At 34.7% G+C, this 20265-nt stretch overlaps 1 protein-coding gene across 6 annotated transcripts in view; it reads left to right on the forward strand.

Moving 5' to 3' along the window:
- Slc10a7 (solute carrier family 10 member 7) overlaps positions 1-20265 on the forward strand; it is a 241857-nt gene that overhangs the window by 80984 nt on the left and 140608 nt on the right. For 4 of the 6 annotated variants that reach the window (XR_010051476.1, XM_013160396.3, XM_063260808.1 and 1 more), the window contains one exon: positions 2417-2455. The exons of the other annotated variants lie outside the window; for them this stretch is intronic. Coding sequence is in view for 3 of the 4 variants with exons in the window: in XM_013160396.3 (XP_013015850.1) it covers positions 2417-2455 (39 nt within the window). In the remaining variant the exon portion in view is untranslated. The remainder of the gene's footprint in view (positions 1-2416; positions 2456-20265) is intronic. 6 annotated transcript variants of the gene reach the window in all.

The following is a 20265-nucleotide window of genomic DNA, read 5'->3' on the forward strand; positions in this document are numbered from 1 at the left end:
AATTACTCCAGTAGAGGAGGAAAAAGGGCATTTCAGAACAGAAAGCAAGGAGATGGCATAATGAACATGAGGGAATTGTAAGTAATTCAGTGTTGTGAAAATGTAAGTGAGCAGAGAATTTGAGAAACCTGTTGGTAGAGGACTTATACATCATATAAAGTCAAAAGACATGCCTTGTCTTTTGTATGTCAATAGCATAAATATTTGCCATTACTCTTTGCTATAACTATTGATAGAACTGACCCAGTTTTCCAGCCAACTGTTAATTTAGCAGTCTGCTTAATTAGGCCCAAGATTTTTCATTCAGTGTGTGATTTAGCAGAACCACAACCAACCGTTTCACAAAAATCTGCCAGAATTTGCCATGTGAGAAGATGCTATAGCTGAGGAAGTTCAAATCCATCAGTGCTGTCAGAAAACAACTAAAAAGCCAGGCATAGAGGCTGAGGTAGGATAATCACACGTTCAAAGCCACCCTGAGTAATTTAGTGACTTAGTGAGGTCCTGCCTTAAAAAAATGAAAAAGGTGTGGCATGTAAACAGTGTGAGGTCATGGGTTCAATCCCCAGTACAGAGTGAGGAGAGGGGAGGAGAAGAAAGGTGAGGGGAGGAGAGAGGAATTGATCTAGCATCTTTGGGTTCCTAAGATTTGCCATCGTTGATACCACCATCATATCCAATGTGTATAAAACATGCTACTTGTGTCTGGGTTACAAAAGAGAACAGATTGGGGATATAGTAACTTGACCTTGTGAGTAGTATTTAGTAATTATTTTTCTCTGACTTTCTAGTCTCTTCTGAGAGTTCATGTTTCTTTGAGTGCTGCACAGACCTATTAGTTATCTAAGGTTAGTGAAAAGCATTGGATGGAAATGATTTGGAAAAGAGATGCTCAAAGGGGAGGACTTCATTTCTTTGCCAAAAAATAAAGAGAAGTCCATTTTAAGCACAATATAGGGTTTAGATAGGAAGATTGTTTGGTGGTAGGGGGTGTTGTAGGAATGCAGTATTTCATATTGGTCTGATCAAAAATCACTCATTTATATTCTTTTATTTTTCACTATACATAAAACTTTCCTGGAATCATCCATAATGGGATTCCAAGAAGATATGTTAAAAGTGCTACTATAGTTTACAGTTGTCATCTGTAATAGCTGAATTGTGCTTTTTAAAAAATTATGTTTAATTTTCCACTGCTTCCAGTACAACACAGAACACCATATGCTATTGTCCCCATCAGGCAGCAAGGTTTCCCTGGTCTGTGCCTGTGCCTATGTTTATGCCACAGAGGAGCTGTGGTCCAGTGCCATCTTTTATTGATAGGGCCAGCAAAGGAGAAATCTAATGAAATTATCAAAGCTTTGAATTAATTATGAACTGGAATAGGAGAGCCAAGCTCTCTGGAGCCAGGGCTCTCATTACCCATTCACTCTTATTGCATCCTCTTCTGGAGCAAAAGGCATTTTCATCTACAGCTCCTAGCCTGGCTTTGGACTTTATTCAAACTTACTGACATCTTCTTTTCCACACTGGGGTGGCTAATGTCCATGATGATTAATTTAATTCTTCTGTGGATCTGCTGGAGATTTAAACAGGTTTTCTCTACCCCCTCCTTTTCCCTTTTCCTAAATTTTCCCTCGCTCTAATTTTTTTTTTCATCAAATTGGATGTGGTACAAGCTTTTCTCCTTTCTGGGGTAATGTGAGAAGGTTTCAGGACTGTGGTGTAGCTTCACGGCATGTAGCGCTTGATTTAAAGTTAAGAGTGATCTTGCATTTACTGTGCTTTTCGTGGATGTTTAGGTAAGCACAAAGTCAAGTATTTCTTCTTTGAATTTTGAGCACTAAATTAAAGTTTTTCTTGCTCATTAACCACCTTCGCAGTAATGACATTAGCAATAGCTCTTTTGGTCTTGACTGCATTGTTCAGATTGCTGATGTGTTTTATAAGAGAGTAACATATCTCACCTTGTGGTTATAGTGTATGGCACTTGCTTGCTGACGGGACCAATGAATGTTTTCTTTAAAATTCTTGTTCCTTCTTGCAGTAGTATGAATTTTTTGATGAATAAATCAACCTCTGATTGTTCTAAGCCTAGCAGCAAAATCAATAACAACAAGATTTTGATTTACTATTGGTGATGATTCTTTTGGTACTGTCACATAGGCTCAAAGCATCTCATGGCAAACCTTTTTCACCTGCTTTTCAGACCTGTTATTTATGAATTCCTGAGCTGCAGCTCATCTGTCATAGTAAACTACAGGCCACTGGCAATTTTCCTAAGCAGTGAGTCACATAGCTTTACAGGGTTGGTGCTGTAAGGTTTGAATAGTGGGGAAGGGAGAATGATAATCTTTGCTTTCCCAATTCCTATTTACTTTCAGTGAGATTTTCCCCCCATTTATTTTCTCTGTAGGCAGCTGCGATATTTAATTCAGCCTTTGGAAGTTTCTTGGTAAGTAAACATGGTTTAACTTATCTATTGTAACTTTTGCTATGTTATTGTTTGTCTGAAGTCTTTAGTAAAAGCGGAATTTCTTTCACCTTTGGATAAATTCAAAAACTTTCAAATTTTTTTATGTGCTATTATCAACACCCTAAAGAAAATTCATTAATGAATAAAGTAGATGTTTTCTTAGAATATATTTTGGAGGTTTGGGGTTAATATTCTATTTAATGGATTCAGGGATCAGTTAAAACACTGTATGTCTCCTTACAGAGATTATGTCAATACATTGATCATTTAATGAGGTCTTTTAGATTATTATTATTTTGTATCATGGGACTGGGGATGTTGTAAAGGAAACATGACTCAGCTGGTCAGAAAGGGAATGCTAATTTACTTGTTGACATGTCATTTATTTTGTACATTTCACTGTCAAAGAAGCTACTGTTTTAGAGACTTCTGAGAATTCTTTGTGAAAAAAAATTTGATGTAATGGTATAATTGATGAGTAATTCTCAAGAAATGTAGCATTTTTAGAGTTCTGAGCTATCAATTATATACAAATATTCAAGAGTAGTTTGGAACTAATATAGTTATAAGGATGTTAAAAGTGAGAAACTAAATTTTATATTAATTTAACATTGTCACATATCCTGAAAATTGGCTCATTCGTGAAAGTAGATTGCAATTTATAGTTTAAGGTGCATAGCACAAGTATATAGTATAATGATTAACAAATATTTGAGAATAAAATTGTTAGAATATGAAATGGTTCATGAATCTGTATAAAATATCAATTGCATGTGTTTAAAGTGCTCTTTGTGTCACTTGTTACTGTATTGCATGTAGTTTAATACAGTTAAAAACCTACTGTTCTAAACCTATTGTTATATAGTGTTGATTTCACATAGTATTACACAGCTTTTAATATCTATAGCCTTATCGTGCTTTTTTGACATAGCTTCTACAAAAAGAGAGTACATCTATTTTTAAAGAGGGAGTGATTTATTGTGTGATGCTGTGTTATTACTGGGTGTTAGAAGTGAAATAAGTTTATTTAACGAAAATGATCTCTTGGACTACTTCGTTTAGACTGTATATTTTACCAAGTGAGTATCTGGTGTCTTCAAGTATTATTTTCTGTGCTGTCATAATTACTTAACAGAATAATATCTGTAAAATATGACCTTGTTGGAAGCTAGTTGTATTATATGGCTTGAAATCATCCTGAGTTGGGTCTCCTACTCTTAAAAACGTCATTGCTAATTGAGGAAGTAAAATTGAGGGACCATAGCAGAGATGCTGTCCTCCCGAGGGAGAACCAGCTCAGTAAGTACTGCAATTTGAGCTCAGCACTGACTGGACCTATTGTGATGTTCTCTGCCAGCCCCAGTGAAAGTAAAGTTGTCTGGAGGTTTTAGGACTTCACTCTGCCTCTAAGTTGTGCATTCTCACTCCTTAGTCTTCTGTTCTCTTTCCTTTCCTCACCGTTTTGTTACTTTAATTCAGTTAATCAAAAGTATTTATTGATCTCCTGGCACACTGAGGTGGTTTTCCAGTAGCTATGGAGGGTGCAAAGAAATACGAGATAGTTCCTACTAGATTGTGGGAATGACACAGAGCAAAGGAAATACAGTGTGAAAGTTAACAAGCCGAAGGAAAGATACAACGAAAGATATATGATTGTCAACTAAATGGCAGAGAGTAGGCACTCGGAATTCAAAAGCCTAGCAGAAGACTTTTCTGAGCTGAGCCTTGAACTAGGCATGGGTAGAATTCAATACCAGTAGAAGTGGAGATGAATTACAATGGCAGGGAGGCAGAAGTAGCTTTTCTTACATTTCCCCCTTCCATTTCTTTTCCTCTTTTTGCTGTCCCAAAGCTGAAAATTAGCAGACAGAGTTTGTCCCAGTGTCATAACAGAAATAATTCTGTTTAATTTCCCCCTCTTTTCAACACAGTAAAAACAAACCTAGGGTAATGAAGTATGTAAGGGTTTGAAGTCTGTTAGAATTTGGTTCAGCTTCTTTCACATGACAAATAAAAATTTACAAATAATAATGTCTTCCACATGATAAAGGTTTATTTCTGTTGCTTAAAGTGTGACAGGAGGTTGTCTGAGATGATAGAGTGGCTTCTTGATTTCTCTTGGTCGAGACTTCTGTCTCCTATCTTGGTTCTCTTCCACTCACAGCAGGCAGCTTCCTTCCCCAGGTTGCCTCTTAATGTAAAATAGTTGCTGCAGCTCCAGTGAGAACTTCTGAGTAACAAGATGAAGTAATGGGAAAGGACAGAAGCGCTCCCTAAAAACTAAGTCTGCTTCCTTTAAGTAACATTCCTAGATTCCAACACCATACTGCAACTAATCATGTGTTACTGCAGCAGTTAGTCAGGTGATCATTCGTAGTCCCTGAAAATGTTAGGGAATGTGGCGATTTGCCAAGGCCTAAAAGTTAGATTCCTGTTACTAAGACAAAGGCTAAAAGGCAGCTGGCATTTTCACCCGTAAGGAATATATCACAATCTTAAAGGAGTCGCAAAATATACTGTTCCGGTGATTATTCTGTGATTATCAGAAACTGTTATCTGTGTGTACACATAGTAGAACATGAAAAAGATACTTATTTTAGATTACCTTAAAAATTTGAGTGAAAAGCTTTTATTAGAAGCGTTTTTAGAGAAAGAACTCTGAGGGCATCTGTGTTGATTTTCAGGCACCTGGGTATACCAAATAAAGTATTGTACATATTTATAGCTACTTTAATAGTGTCCCAGGTCTAATTAAAACAGTGTTTTTAAGAACTAATTGTAACAGAAAACTGTTTTTTTAATGTAGCTCGACTAGTAATAACTAATGATAGATGAATTCAATTTACATAAATTTCAGAGTAGAATATTTTAAAATCATGCCACAAAGGATTGCTGTGAGTTAAGAAGTTAATGTCATTATCTCCTCTTCTCATTTAAATTGTTCAGTTTACAATAATTGTGGAGCATGATAAGTGATTTGAGACTTCCTTCCTGATGAGGATTTAATAAATTTTGATAGTCAAGTGCACCCTGAATAATTAAAATATTATCAAAATGTATATGTATATTTTTTGATATAAAACCATGTATTTCAAGTTCAGCTATCTTACATGTTGCTTCCTCATTTGGTTTGTTTTAGATTTGGCAACTTCTTAAAAATTTCCAATTGAAAATTTCCTTCTTTAGCTTCACAAGATTTACTTACCACTGAAAAAAATTTTCCAAAACAAAAGTTCCTAATGTTTTTTAGAAGGTCAGCATTTTGGTTTGGAGGCTAAAATTAGTGTTTCATGTCTCAAAGAATTACAGGTTAAAGCTTAAAAGAAAACATAGAACTTTTTTCTTTGTAGACACCTCAGTTTGTTTAATTATTTTCTATAATTCCTAACCTTAAAGGGAAACTCTAGTAAGTGATAAAGTTGGCCGTACCAATTGTGTTTCCAATAACTATATTAAACAGCATTGGAGCCATTCATAGCAACATTAATGAAGAGTTTCTGAAACAGCAGAGAACAGTTAAAAGAAAAGTTAAATCATCTTTGTGAGTATGCAGTATCCAGTCTAAAACAATGAGTCATTGTTAACTTTTTAAATCTCTTCATTGGAAGAGTAAAGAAAATTTTTTAAAAATACGAATTGCGAAAGCTGGAGAGCTATTCTAAGATGAACGATATTTCCATGCATGGTCAAGGGTTAAAACAAACCCACTGCCCTGAGCAGAAGTAGCCAGCACAGTTTTCTTCCCCCACTCAATCATTCTGTGTTCCTTGTTTTGGCTGGTACCCCAGCACTGCTCAGCTTTATGGTAAAATTGAATAAATAACTCTATTTTTCCAGATACAGAAAGAAAAGAATCTCTCAAATTAATACTATGTTTTAATAACTCGTGACATATGTGTATTGTTTTAATTCTTCCTGTCTTGTTCAAACATTCAGTCAATAACATTAACTTTATTGTTCATTGATTGCTGAGTAATACTGCCTTTTAAAAGGCAGTATATTGAGGATTATGTTAATTTTTTTGATTTTCTTAAAATCTTAGCCAATCAGAATTATTGTCTTAGAATCTTTTTTTCTCCCTTCAGATACTTGTGGCTTCTTTATAAATTAGATTTTTATTTTCATTAAGCTTGCTAGAATGAACAAGCAACTTCTTTTTAAAATAGTATTTGGTATACCACCTTATAGAATGTTATTTTGAGTTTAGCCTTGTGCTGCAAAGGATTCAACAAAACCAGGATTTTTGAATGGGCCATCTTGGACTTTAAAAGTTGTCCTGTGAACTACATTCAGATAAATGATTTACATTTCTACAGAATGGAACCCATCATTATGCCATGCATTTCATTTGATCACCTGGGATAAATGAACATCATAAAAGCTGACCTTCTCAGAACAGATTTTTCCTTTGAAAGATACTATTGGTTCAATTAGCAGTGTAGAACAATATAGGAAAATCAGAAAATTACCTGCATTTACTCAGAATCCATTAGATTCAAGGCACATTTCTAGATTGTGAAGCAAACACCTAGCATATAAATATGTGAAGAAGTACTTAACAATAAGACATTTAAGGATGGAAGGGAAAAGCTGCCTTCACTGCAGTGTCTCCAGGATTCAGGCACCAACCAGCATGGCTTTTGCTGTATCAGTATACTATTTGTTAAATAAAACCTGCTTTTTAAATTTAGATGTATTACAAGCTAAAACATCAACTCAATAAAGAACAAAGCTATTTTGTCATGAATAAATGTTAACTGAAATTAAGTCAAAGGGTAAAAAGCTCCTATTCTGTAACTGAACTCTGCAGCCTGCAGACTGAATTGCCTTCCCTCCTCTTCATAAAGGAGGAAATTAGCAGCACCTATTTCAAGCCAAGGAATTTCTGTCTGCACTCTGAAGGGTTGAAAATAATTTGAATGGAGAATAAGTTTAATCACTCATTCTTTGCCTGTGTGTCTTGTAATTCATTTGCTTTGACTTACAATTTGGGTAGCACTGTTCTCTGTGTTTGGCTCTCAATCAGTTCATCAAATAGATGATGTAAAACCATATGGAGAGGGAAAATGAGGAAACTCTAAAGAATCAGCAACTTCAGTAATCACAACATGTTCATTTTTTTTTTCTCCTCCCTAGAGTATTTTCTGGATTGTGACTGTCCAGAAAAGCAGGACGTGTGTGTGCTAAAGTGCCAAACATGTTTGTGGGATTAAAAATATGCTGTAATGCCCAAGGAAGGAAAATCCTGTGATTGTTGGCATTGGATTTGTTTTTAAAACAAATTCTTATCTAAAATATGGTCACTGTAGGTAAAAAATAGTCTTGTTACTTAATAAAAATGTATAGAATCTTTACCTACTCCATTTTAGCAGCATAATGCTCTTTGCTATCTGACAGGACTTGTATAGCAAGTAAATGCATTAGTCACAGTGACCATTTTTCTTGCAAATTTGTGACATAGATTTAATTATAGGAATGACCAGCAACTTACAAATCTAATTTTGGTGGAGGCTGAGGCAGATTTTTTTTTTTATTTTAATAATGATGGATTTTTTTAAAGCAATGATTTCATTACTATTTAAAGAAATCTACTGGTGTAGAACTAGCCAATTGACTAGAGTTATTTTATTACCCTTTAACAAATGCCATGTACTTTCATTTTTATTTTTATTAATTTTTAAAATGTCATCATTCCTAAACTGGGAAAGTATTTGTTTCTATGCCCCTTGGGGTAAAAACAAATAAATATAAATTATACTGGGACAGGATGTTTGTAAAGGGCTTCCTAAGAAATGTGATCCTAGCAGTTGGTTAAAACCAAGATTGAATTTCCTCAATTTGAATCCAACTTACTGCAGAATTTCTTAGTTTATGATGGTTTGTAGGAGATGCCTAGTGACTGCTAATTTGTCATAATAATGTAGCAGATAGTTCTTATTTCCCTGTTTCTATTTCTCAAAACCAAACATATGCCGCACTTATTTATTAAGCTAATACTTTGCACATAATAGTGTAGTGAACCCAAGAATGAAAGTTTCTGCCCCATTTACATTATAGATTCTTAAAGTGAGAAAATTAAATCCCAGTTAGGTGTGTTTGGGGTGCAAGAAATATCACATATTTGCTTAGAATTTCTTAAAAGTTCTTTTTCATTATTAATAGACCTCATTGACTCAGAGTTTGGTTTGGCAAAAACTTACAGTTTCAGGATAAATCTGTTAGGTGTAATTTTTACAAAGAAAAATTCTTCAGGTGTTCAATTCTGTGAGTTTTGACAAACATTCATACAACAAAACTGTCCCAATCAAGGTACAGGATTTCCAATCAAAAAGTTCCTTTTTGCCCTTTGTATTCAGTACCCTTCCCCAGCCTCAGTGCCTGGCAGCCACTAAATTTTTTATGCCTGTATACTTTTATCTTTCAGAAAGTCACATACATTGTATCCCTTTTGCGCCTGGCTTCTTTCTCCTAGCATTTGCTTTTGTAATGCTTCTAATGTTGTATGCAGTAACTCATTTCCTTTTATTGCTCGATAATACTGCATTGTTTACTGATTTACCAGTTGATGAACTTCGTTTGTGCTGTTTTGGATGCTGAATATTATCCAAAGGCCTATATGTTAAAGTTTGGTTCATGGAGTGGCACTGTTGGGTACAGTACTAAAACCTTAGGGACCCAAATGTCCCTTAGAGGAAATGGTGGGACATAGCCCTTTCCTTTTTTTTTTTTTTTTTTTTTGGCTTCCTGAACCATGAGGTGAGCAGTTTGCTGTACCATCAGCTCCCTGCTGTTCCCATCTGTGGCTCCTACCAGAGACATAACAGCAGTGGGTCCCAGCACAGCAGAAGTGGATCCTGGATAGAACCTTTAAAACAATAAGCCAAAATGAATTTTATTTTTTTGTAAGTTAACTTATTTTTTGTTACAGTGTTGGAAAGCTAATACAGTTTCCTATATTTAATGATTATGGATTCTTTTTATGAATATTTATATATAGGCTTTTTTTTTTTTTTTGTATTGGGAATTGAACTCATGACCTCACACTTACCAAGCAAGCTCTTGAGCCAACTGAGCCAAATCCCTGGCCCTATAAATAAGTTTTTAAATGATTCTGTTTCTCTTGGGCAAATGCCTAGAAATGAATTACTGAGTCATGTATATGTGTTTCACATCATAAACTACCATCATAGTGGTTGTACTATTTTTATAATCTCAGGGTAGCTGTATAAGAAATCCTGTTGTTCCATATCCTTGCCAACTCTTGGCATTAGCGACATTTTTAATTTAAGCCTACTTAATAGGAATATAGTGTGTGTCATCATAGTTGTAGTTTGATTTCCCTAATGGCTAACAATGTTGAATATTTTTTATTTGCTACTTGTATACAGTCTTTGATGCAGTATCTGTTCAATCTCTTACGTATTTTTTAGAGTTGTTTGTTAGGATTGGGTAGGAGTTTTTAAATGTAATTTGGGCACTTGTCATTTATCATAAGTATTTTGCAAGTAGTTTCTCCAAATTTATAGCTTGTCTTTGTTTTCTTAATAAATGTCAAGAAGCAGAAGTTTGGAATTTTTATTAAATCTCTTTTTTTTTTTCTTTTATGTCTCATGTTTTTTGTATTCTACCTGGATTTTTGTTTTATACAAAGCCACTAAGATTTTCTCCTGTATATATATTTTTTTGGTATCAGGGATCAAACTCACAACCTCACACTTACCAGGCAAGCGATTGAGCTGCTGAGCTAAATCCCTGGCCCATTTCTACATTTTCTTTAATAAGTTTTGGTTTTTAATTTTACATACAGGTCTACGGTCCATTTGGAGTTAATATTTACATATGATGTAGTATGTAAATTGGGCTTCTTTACTTCCTTATGGTTATAAAGGTTTAAATTTTTTTTTTATTTTAAAGAGGGGAAAGAAAAAAAATCAAGAAACAAATAAACCAAAAAACCAATAACTAAAGCAAATGACAGCAACAACAACAAAAACCATCAATAACTATATAAGTTTTAAAACAAGATAGGAATTTAACAATGGTTGTTATATTGCATATTATTATTTTCAAAATAGTTGCTCAGGTTACCTGATGCAAGAATAAAACAAAACAGTAAAATGGAACAAAATATTGGATTTCGAAAATAAGACAGAAGAAATCTCCAATAGTTGCTATTATGTATATTGTTATCCTCCAAATAGATGCTCAGACTAACAGCTTGAGGTCTGCAAAGTCAATCAAACAATACAGTTATTTTTTTTACTTGCAGTTGCTATCACCCCAGCCTGACTTCCTCCAAATCAGCCCATTGCTTACTCTGGGCAGTGGGGTAGGGGGTTGCTCTTCATGTCCCCTGGCCTGTGTACCATCTGGCTCATGTGATGGGATGGTTTGGTTTCTTGATTCTTTTCCCATTCCTCATGGAAGCTGCCCGTAGCTTACAGGAAAACATAGTTTCAAAGTTTTAAAATTTTATTTCTGTCACTTACCCGTCTTTTCCTTTATGGATTTTTTCATGGCCCTTATAAAGTCCCTCACTGTCACAGTTGTCAGATGAAAATTCACAAGTATTTTCTTTTAGTTTTATAGTTCAAATGTATATATAATATATGTTGAAAAGGAAATCTCAACATCTGGGAGTTCTGTAGCTGCAGATAGTTTTAAAGTGCTTCATCTTATTATAGAATCATTGGTTATAGAAGTCCATTTCTGGTCTTTGCTGTCTCCACTAGGATTTTCTTTAACCATGTAAATCAAGCCTCATCATTTTACAACTAATTATATAAATATGTATATATGTCTCTGATAATTGGATCAGTATTTTTAACTGTTAAAATTGTTTATCTTAAGATATTATACATAAAATTAATATAATTACTTAAGATAACATTGTTTGAAGTGTAAAATGGGAATAACCATAAATTAGTTAAAAATTATAGAAACCTTTTAAATAAATATGCCCATTTGATTTGAAAATATTCACACAAATTGATAATATGTCTGGAGAATTATAGACTAACGTGAATACAACTTCAGATGATAGAGGCCTTTTTAAAAATAAAATTTATTGTAAAAACTGTGATTTTAACTTTTAGTACTTAAACATGCTTTGCTGGTTAGGAAAAAATAATCTGGTTAGGTGTCTATCTTATCTTGAAAATTGCATAGACTGGGACAAATATGTATTCACATTCTATACATCCAGTGAAAGTTGTCCTCAGAGCAATTTATATGTTTTGTTTGTTTGTTTTAACATAGCCACACAATTGTTTATTTTTCCTTGGTAGCTTTTTTGGGTGATGTTTCTAATAAGCAGAGTAATCAAATTAAAAATATCTGCTGTTTTTGTAGTTTTACTTTATAATAGTCCATGCTGTGCTGTTCAAAATTTAAGTTTTTATTCATTCATTTTATTCATTCTCTTGTGAGTAATTATTTTCTAAAGTATTCTTAGTTTTCATTTGGAAGCCTAAGTTATTTTTGTCCAGTTATATAGGAGTGTTAATGTTTATTAGCATTGTTGTGCTTTTGGGAATTTCCAAAAGCTAAGGTGATGATTCCTGTCTTTTTTTCTATTATCTACTCAGTGTCTTATGGTAAGCCATTGTCACCACTGCTTTTTTTGTTTGCTTATTTTGGTACTAGAAATCAAGCTCACCATCTTGCGTTTGCCAAGCAGGCACTTGTGCCACTAAGCTAAATCTATGTCTGTCACCACGACTTTTATATCCCTTCTATGCTCAGGGCCTTCAGTGGCTCTTAATTTCCCACCATCTAAGTGGCCATCAGGGGTCCTCCTTCTGTGGCTCCAACCACCTTTTCTCCTGGATCTTTCACTTCTATATTAACTTCTTCCTCCCTTTCAGCGTGGTATTTTGCTGTGCTCACCTTTGCTTGCACTGTTCCCATCCCTTCCAGTATTCTACCCATCTCTCAAAGAGGCAGATTTAACTTCTGAACTGTGGGTTCGTTTGTTTTGCAATCCTTCTAACCGAGGCTTCAAAAAAAAAAGGATTTTATTTTGACTATTTTGACTCATGGTTCTAGAGATAGGAGGTTGAGATACATCTGGTAATACACTTGCTGGTAGAGTCCTTAGGGTGTACCGGGTGTCACGTGTTCACTCCTGCATGTATGTGCGCGTGTGTTTCTGTTCTGGTCTCTTTCCTTTTTCTTATGAAGCTGTCAGTTTCAGTCTTGGAGGTTAATTACTCCCCAAAGGTCCCACCACTGAACACGAAGGTAGATTAAGTTTTTGTTCTCTCAATACCCCATAGTGGGGATTCATTTTCAACAAATGAATTCAAAAGGCTCACATTCATTAGATATCCAAGCCATAGCAAAATGACTTTCCATCTAAATTCTAAATTATAACTGGCTAGTGTCATTGAAAATTCTGCCACATCCCAACTTTGTTAGTGCCATTTTTTCTATAAAATACTTACCTTCTATTTTACATAATTTTATGTTTATTGTCTATCACCTCATATTCAGATGGAAGCTCCACATAGATCTTATAGACAGCTAAGTTACATAGAAATATTATAGGCAGTCAGACAGGGGGAAGCCCTTGGGGGAGTCAGGCAGTGGATGAAAACACATTACAAATGTGGCCAGAGGTGCATCTGTTGGAGGGAAGGCCTCAAGATAAAGATGGAATGATCAAGCCTGCATGCCTCCTAAGGGACAAGCAATATATTATAATTATTATTACCTGGTCAGTAAAGTCTGGCTAGACTTCAGCCACCCAGGTGGGTGACCAGGACTTCATCTTTTCCTAAAACATTCTTTGTTCTTTCCATGTACACTTGCTGTGTGACCTGCTTCCCCACTGGATCAGTATTACCTAAGCGGTTGTACTTGTAATCTTACTAGTTGATCATAGTTTTGACCCGTGTTGTATCCACCTTGTGATTTTACTCTATTAAACTTCCTCTAAGAAGTGGGCTTGTTGGCAGCCCACTTTCAGGTCCCCTCTGGTCTCTCAGGAGTACTCCCTCTTCTCAATTACTCCTAATTATCTGTTGTTCCTTAGAATTCATTCTTCGATTTGGGGGAACATGGACTTGGCTTATTTGATATCTAACAGGTTGAGAGTTACATTTGTTTCCCCGATTTCACAGATAGATATGTATGTTTTGTTTACTTCATGCCTCTATCAATTCCAACCATGCCACCTGACACAGGGCAAGCACCCAATATATGTTAGAGTGAATATACAGAACATATATATTAGGTATTCTATAATATATATGCTATATATTAAAGTGAATATGTAGAAATCATTCAATTAATTCAAAAATTCTCTTTCCTTCTCTCTCTCTCCCTCTTTCTATATATAGATATATATAGATATACTTTTAAAATTCTTTGCATATATTATGCACATAAAATATACACCCGTTATTACAATTATATGTTGAATTAGTTTAACAAAAATTCTGGCATCATTGTAATTGATCATTTATCTACCAAATTTTTCTTTGTATGTTAAAGAGATTTTAAATTGTAAATTTTTAAATTTCAATAAACTGTATACTCATACAAATTTGTATTGCTTTTACATTCAATGTTGATTTAAAACAAGGTGAAAACTCATTGCCACATCTAAATTTGATATTGAATAATTTGCAAGATCTTCTTCCAGTAGTAAACCCTGTACAGTAGTTTAGGTCAGAATCTCTGAGTACTAGAATATCAATTTATATGCTATTATTATTGAATTACTTGATTTTAAATATCAGAAAATTTCCAGGAAAACTTGGTACATGTGTGATTATTGAATGTTTAAGTTGCTGTTGACATATAAATAAAAGGTTATAAGTGATTGCCATTATATAGCATTAGAGAATTAAAGTATTTTTATTACAATTTAGATTTTATCAATTTCTGAAGTATATAGTTAAATGGAAAAGTGAAAGATGAATTTTTGAGCAGTGCTGATAAACTGGAGAAAGGGTGTAAATGTAAGTAAGTCTGAAACAATATAGAATAAATGCAATGGTAAACAAAGACTTAGGTAGGTCAAATCCTTATCTAAGAGGCATTAGAAGTACATAGAAATTAAATAAAAAGAAAATGAAAGAAAAAAATCTCAAGGTGACAGTGAGGGAACCAGATAACTTAAACTTGGAATATGATAAGATAGCAAATGAAAGCTAATACAGTTCAGGCTTTAGAAGCATCATATTTCAGCCTTCTGCAGTTGAGTTTGGTAGGTTCATAACTCAGACTATTGCTTTGACTTTGATCTTATCATCGTGTTAAGGGTTATAATTTGTTAATTAGCATATAAAAATAGTAATATGGCCAGTTGGAGGGGCTTTGGAGAATGATATATATTTGTATGTAATGAAGATAAGAGATGAACTTTTTTAAGATACTGAAAGGATATATAATTAATTAGACAGTTAATTGCTTGTGTTTTCTTAACAGTAGCCTGCAAATTGCTCTATGACATCTATACTTCTGATTGCCACCTAATAAACCATTCAGGATTTCTGTTCAGTGGCTGCTAAAGTGTATGATTTGGAGCAGGACAGATTTTTTTTTCATTTTTTATATAATTAAAATCAGTAATAAGAAAGATTATTTCTTGCTTATTGAAAAAAATAATAATTTCTATTTTTTTCTCTTGTTACCTTTACCTCTTTAAAATAAGGGAAAAATGAGTAAAGATCATGAACACCACTGTAAATGTAGAGCCTTCTGCCTTTGGGTCTTTAACGATTATTGTATTTCCTTGAAGAGAGTTGGTTCACTTCATGAACAGTGGCAGTGGCAGCAAACCTTTTAGAGTGTTCCGAAATACAAACAGCTCGCCGTAGCAGATGTTCCGTAAGTTTGCTCACTAGATAGCATTTAGGATGCTCATCTCCTTATGGTTTCAAGCCAGTCATTCAAATCAAAACGTTACATTTCTAGCTCTACAATAGCTTTTGAGTAAAATCTTCTACCAATGTAAGTAAATGGTTTGTAAAACTTTAAATGTGCAATAACAAGAGAAAAACATTTATATTAGAAAAAGTATTTTTATTATAACAAAGTTCATAGTGTATTTTTGTATGAATTTCCAAGATACATTTCAAAAATAACATCAAAGTTTTCGTCAAGTAATCTCAACCAAGAGTCCTTAGTCCAGAAACAAATCTTTCATCATGTCTGGCCTTTTGTTTCTCCGTCAGATTGTATGAACTTGGTGCCATAAGTCCTGTTACTTTTAGAGAGGAATATCATAAACTATTGAAAGTCTCCATATAGTGCACCCCTGTCCTCATTTACCTAGATGCATTTACCCCATCTCCCATTTCTGTATAGAACTGTTTAAGAAGTGGATCACCTAAAGTACATATTTTGATATATGTTTTTAACAATCTAGACAAATTAGAGTGGGAAGTTTTGCTCTTTAAAGCAAGAGAGGTTGGGTGTGACATAGGATTGAGGAAAGCTTCCTTTCCCTGCTCGCAATCATTCTTGCTGTCGCAGTGATTTGAGAACGTCTTTGGAAAAAGCATGATGTCCCCCCTAGGCAGAATCATTTCTACTCATGTTACTGTTCATTCCACAGTCTAACTTGAATCATTCCACAGTTTTAAGACACTAAGCTCTTCATTGGCAGACATACAGGGGATGCACGCTTAATAACTTTACCACCATTCTGTTCAGAAACTGATTCTGTTGCTCTAGCTCACCATAGTGGACTGAATTACTTCTACACAGGTAATGATAGATAAAGCAGATAATCAAGGTATTAATTGAGAATGGAAAAAATTATGGGACTGTCTTAGACTCTTGAGTTGATACGTTTTCATGTTTTAAGTCAGATGAAAACAGACTTTAGCAAGAAGTTTATTTCTGAGAGTGGGATTAGAGAAAGGCAACATAGGATGATAATTCCCACGTTTGATTCTATCAGTCTGTGGTAAATGGATACGTCTGAGTCCACAAGGGCAGGTTGCCCCTGAAAGCAGACAGGTCCATTAGTTAGAACAGGGATCTTTTTTCCTGGTTACTGCTTACATAGATATTCTTGGTAACTTTTTAAAAGTTTGTTCTCTCTGCTTCCACTACTGATTTACCTCCCACCCCCACCCTTTGACTCACTATATCTTAAATTAATGCTTCACTGACACTAAAATCATTCCAACATTTTAAAGTGATTTTGTGTGTTTCTGTTGTAAATTCATTTCCTTTATTTCCCTGTTCAGAAAAGGGAAATACTTTCGTGTTTTACCATTTGGTGTCTGTAGCTGCACTGATCAGTATGGTAGCCATGGGACCACATGTGGCTGCTTAAAATTAAATTAATGAAAATTAAATAAAATTGAACATTCTGTTCCTCAGTCACTCCGGCCACACGTGACAGGTGGTTACTGCTTAGATAGTGCAGAGTGTAGAACTCTTCCTCATGGCCAGAAGTTCCTTTGTATAGCACTAACGAGGGATTTATGAGGTAAACCATTTTGTGATTGTATATCTGTAGTGGAATGTAGTGTACTTATATGAGCCGTTATTTTTGTACATTTATTTTTGGGTAAAACACAACTTTCCATTCTAATTGTCTCCGTTGAATTTAAACTTGATCATACATATATTCAGCTGGACAGGGCTTTGCTGTTGTTAAGGTAATACTGTACTTGTTAAGTATCCAGAACTAAAGCATTTTGCTGATTGAACAGTGCTCAGGAATTTCATTCATAATTCAGAGTTTATTCAGAAGACTATTTACTTTAGGGTAATTAGAAAAAATTCTCATGTGCAACTGATCTTTTTTTTAATGATTGAATTACATATACTTACTTTTGGATCACATAATGATAGATTGCTTTTTTCCTCTGATACTGTAGCACTTTGGGAAATTAAGCATAATCTCATATGTATAAGAGATATCCTCTGTAAAATAATGTAATGTTATAGCTAAAAATGTAAAATAATGTAATGTAGATAGAATCACTGATGAGGTCAGTGATTATCTAACAGTTGGGTTTCACTGACCAATTTTCAAAAGAAATTTTAGAAAGTCTCTAATGTTTCTATTCTTTTCTGCTAGAAAGGTATTTGACATGAAAAAGGTGAAAATTTATGTATTAGACTTTTAGTTACAATTTTATACACATCTAAACTGTAGTTATGTTCTTTTTCGGGAAATGTAACATATTTATATACTGAATATTAATCTTTGCTTCTGTTGAAAATAATTTTTCTTCTAAAGAAGTAAAGACTTAATTTGCTTCTATCAATATTATTGATATCCTAGCATAGCCCTAATAAATTTGATCTATAGTATGGTCTCTTAAGTTGCATTCTATAAAATACAAGAATTCAAGAAAAAGACTAATGTTTCATACAACTTATAAACTATTATACATTATTGGAGATAGTTATACAAGAGAAATTTTCTCTTTTATACCTCCTCTCCATTTATGTACCTACCCCTAACCACATTCTGCATACATATAATTGAATTTCATTGAGTTACATTTCATTGGATAATGAAAAAGAATATAAGAAACAACTTTTGCTTTAGAGACAGTATAAATGAAGAAATGTTTATAAGTAAACCACTTGGAGAAAAACACAAAATAAGATATAATTAAGTGATTAAATGTGTGGTATCACCAATTAAGAAAAGGAGTGATTGGGTAGAGATTCCTGCTGTGTGTTAAGGGTAAGATTTTGGAAATCAAGGGCAGCCAAAGTGCCCAAGGGCAGGGATGTGGCCCAAGGGCAGGGACCATGACTATTGTGCTCACTGTCACAGCTTCCTACATATGGCTGTATTGGCATCGACGTGCCTGGCCTGTGGTAAACGGTCAGTATGTAATGAGTAAGTGAGTGAATGGCCGGTTGGTGGTGAGAGAGCAGAAGGAGGGACCTTTATCAGAGTAAGTCTGTTCTTGCTGGTTTGACGGGGACTGTGTTACAGAGAGCCTGGAAGAGGAGGCTCAGCATGGACCTGGCACTAAGGGAGGCGCTGCTGAGCTGTGTACTGGGACTGCGACATGGTCCAGCAGCGTTGTGTGTTTGTTGTGTTGGTGAGAGAAGGATATGTAGAGCATTGAGTACAGACAACAGTGACAGACACTCTGGCCTTTGAATTGTGTTACATGAAAAGACCCGCAAGCACCCTCAGTCAGTTATTTCGTTACGTAGAAAGCTGATTTTAACCCAGTCTCTACTGTGCGCTAAGCCCTGGTACGGGAGGAGTCTCACTGCTGAACTCACTCCCCGTCAGCACTGTTCAAGAGAGAAAGGTGACGTCTCTGAGAGGCAGCCCTTAGCAAACATTTGTCAATGACTGCCCTTAATTTCCAGCTTATTCTAGATATGGTGCCAGCCCAACCCTTTTTATCCCTATGGTCAAAACCCTCTCCACTATCCTGTTGCTATGTAAGCCCCTCAATGTGTTATTTTTCCTAAACCTCTGGCCCCTTAAAATAGCAAAACACTTAAAAAATAGTACTGTTAAAACATAGTAGGAGTGGTAGCATATACCTTTAATCTTACCTCTTCTGGAAGTTAATCATCTCACTCAAAATTACTCTCAGAGAGCCTGTTCTCTTTGATATGTAAGTATCATAACAGTGATACAAATTGAAGTTACCTGTTTTCATGAAGACTTAAAAAAATCAGAAAGATTGCAAGTTGGAGGCCGGCCTGCGCAATGTGATAAGGCTTTGTCTCTGTGGAAGGAAAGGAGGTAGGAAGCGGGGAGGGAGAAGCATACCAGAGTAGACTAAATAATAATATGAAACTTGTCAGCCTCAGCAGATACCAACTCAACCCAGTGTTTTCCTCCACTATTTACTTACCCCCATCAGGTAGTTATTTTGAAGCAAGTTCCAGTAATCATTGTATTTCTACATGAATCTCTAGTAGGTAAGGACTCTTGGTTTTTATTTTTTAATTTTATTTATTTATCTATTTTTGGTATTGGGAATTGAACTCATGATCTTGCGCTTGCCAGACAGGCACTGTGTCACTGAGCTATAGCCTTGGTCCTAAAACTCTTGTTTTTTAAGCATCACTTTAATGTTATTTTCCTGCTTGGATATTGATACTAGTAAAGTTGAAAGTGTCCAGCATATTACATGGTAGAAAGGCCAATAAATTCAAGGAGCATAAAGAGAAAGAGACTCAGAGACCTTAAGTACTGCGATGTCATGAACAGAATTAATGAATTTAAGAGAGATAATAATTTTGTATGAGCTGATTAAGAGTTTGATTTGATTCATGTTAGTTACGTGGTATCCATGGGGTGGAAATGATTGGTACTTATACTTCTTTCATCAATGAAGAACACATGAATCTTAAGTTTTCTAGGTCAGCCATGAACTCCACTCTGTTTTTTTCTTCCTAACCTCATCTTTTGTGTCCCAGCCTCTAGCTCTCTTCTGCTATCCCCTGTATGTCCATTATGCCACTGAGCTATAATCACTGGCTGAAACATAACTATGTGCGAGTTCATTATGTCAAAGAGTTGATTTTCTTCATAATTTTGACCTTTCTGTCAGTCCTAGTACTTAGATGATTAGGCAATGAATAATATTTAAATGGAGTACATGATTGCTTTACTTTTAATTTTATGGTGATTTTAGATTATTTTCAAAGTAAAAGCATAAATATTATCATAGACAAAATTCTGTTCATCAAAGAAACTTGTATGCCACTGATTCCTAAAACTAAATTAGGATCCAAGATACTTATACTGAATAATGATGCCTTTAAAAATAAAAGTCTTCTTCTTTCATTTATGAAAATAGTATAAGTAATTTGGGTTATAGGACAAA

This window comes from Cavia porcellus, unplaced genomic scaffold (assembly GCF_034190915.1).
Source record: "Cavia porcellus strain 051 isolate PalLab524CR breed Dunkin Hartley unplaced genomic scaffold, mCavPor4.1 scaffold_14, whole genome shotgun sequence".
In the NCBI taxonomy this organism is placed as follows: domain Eukaryota; kingdom Metazoa; phylum Chordata; class Mammalia; order Rodentia; family Caviidae; genus Cavia; species Cavia porcellus.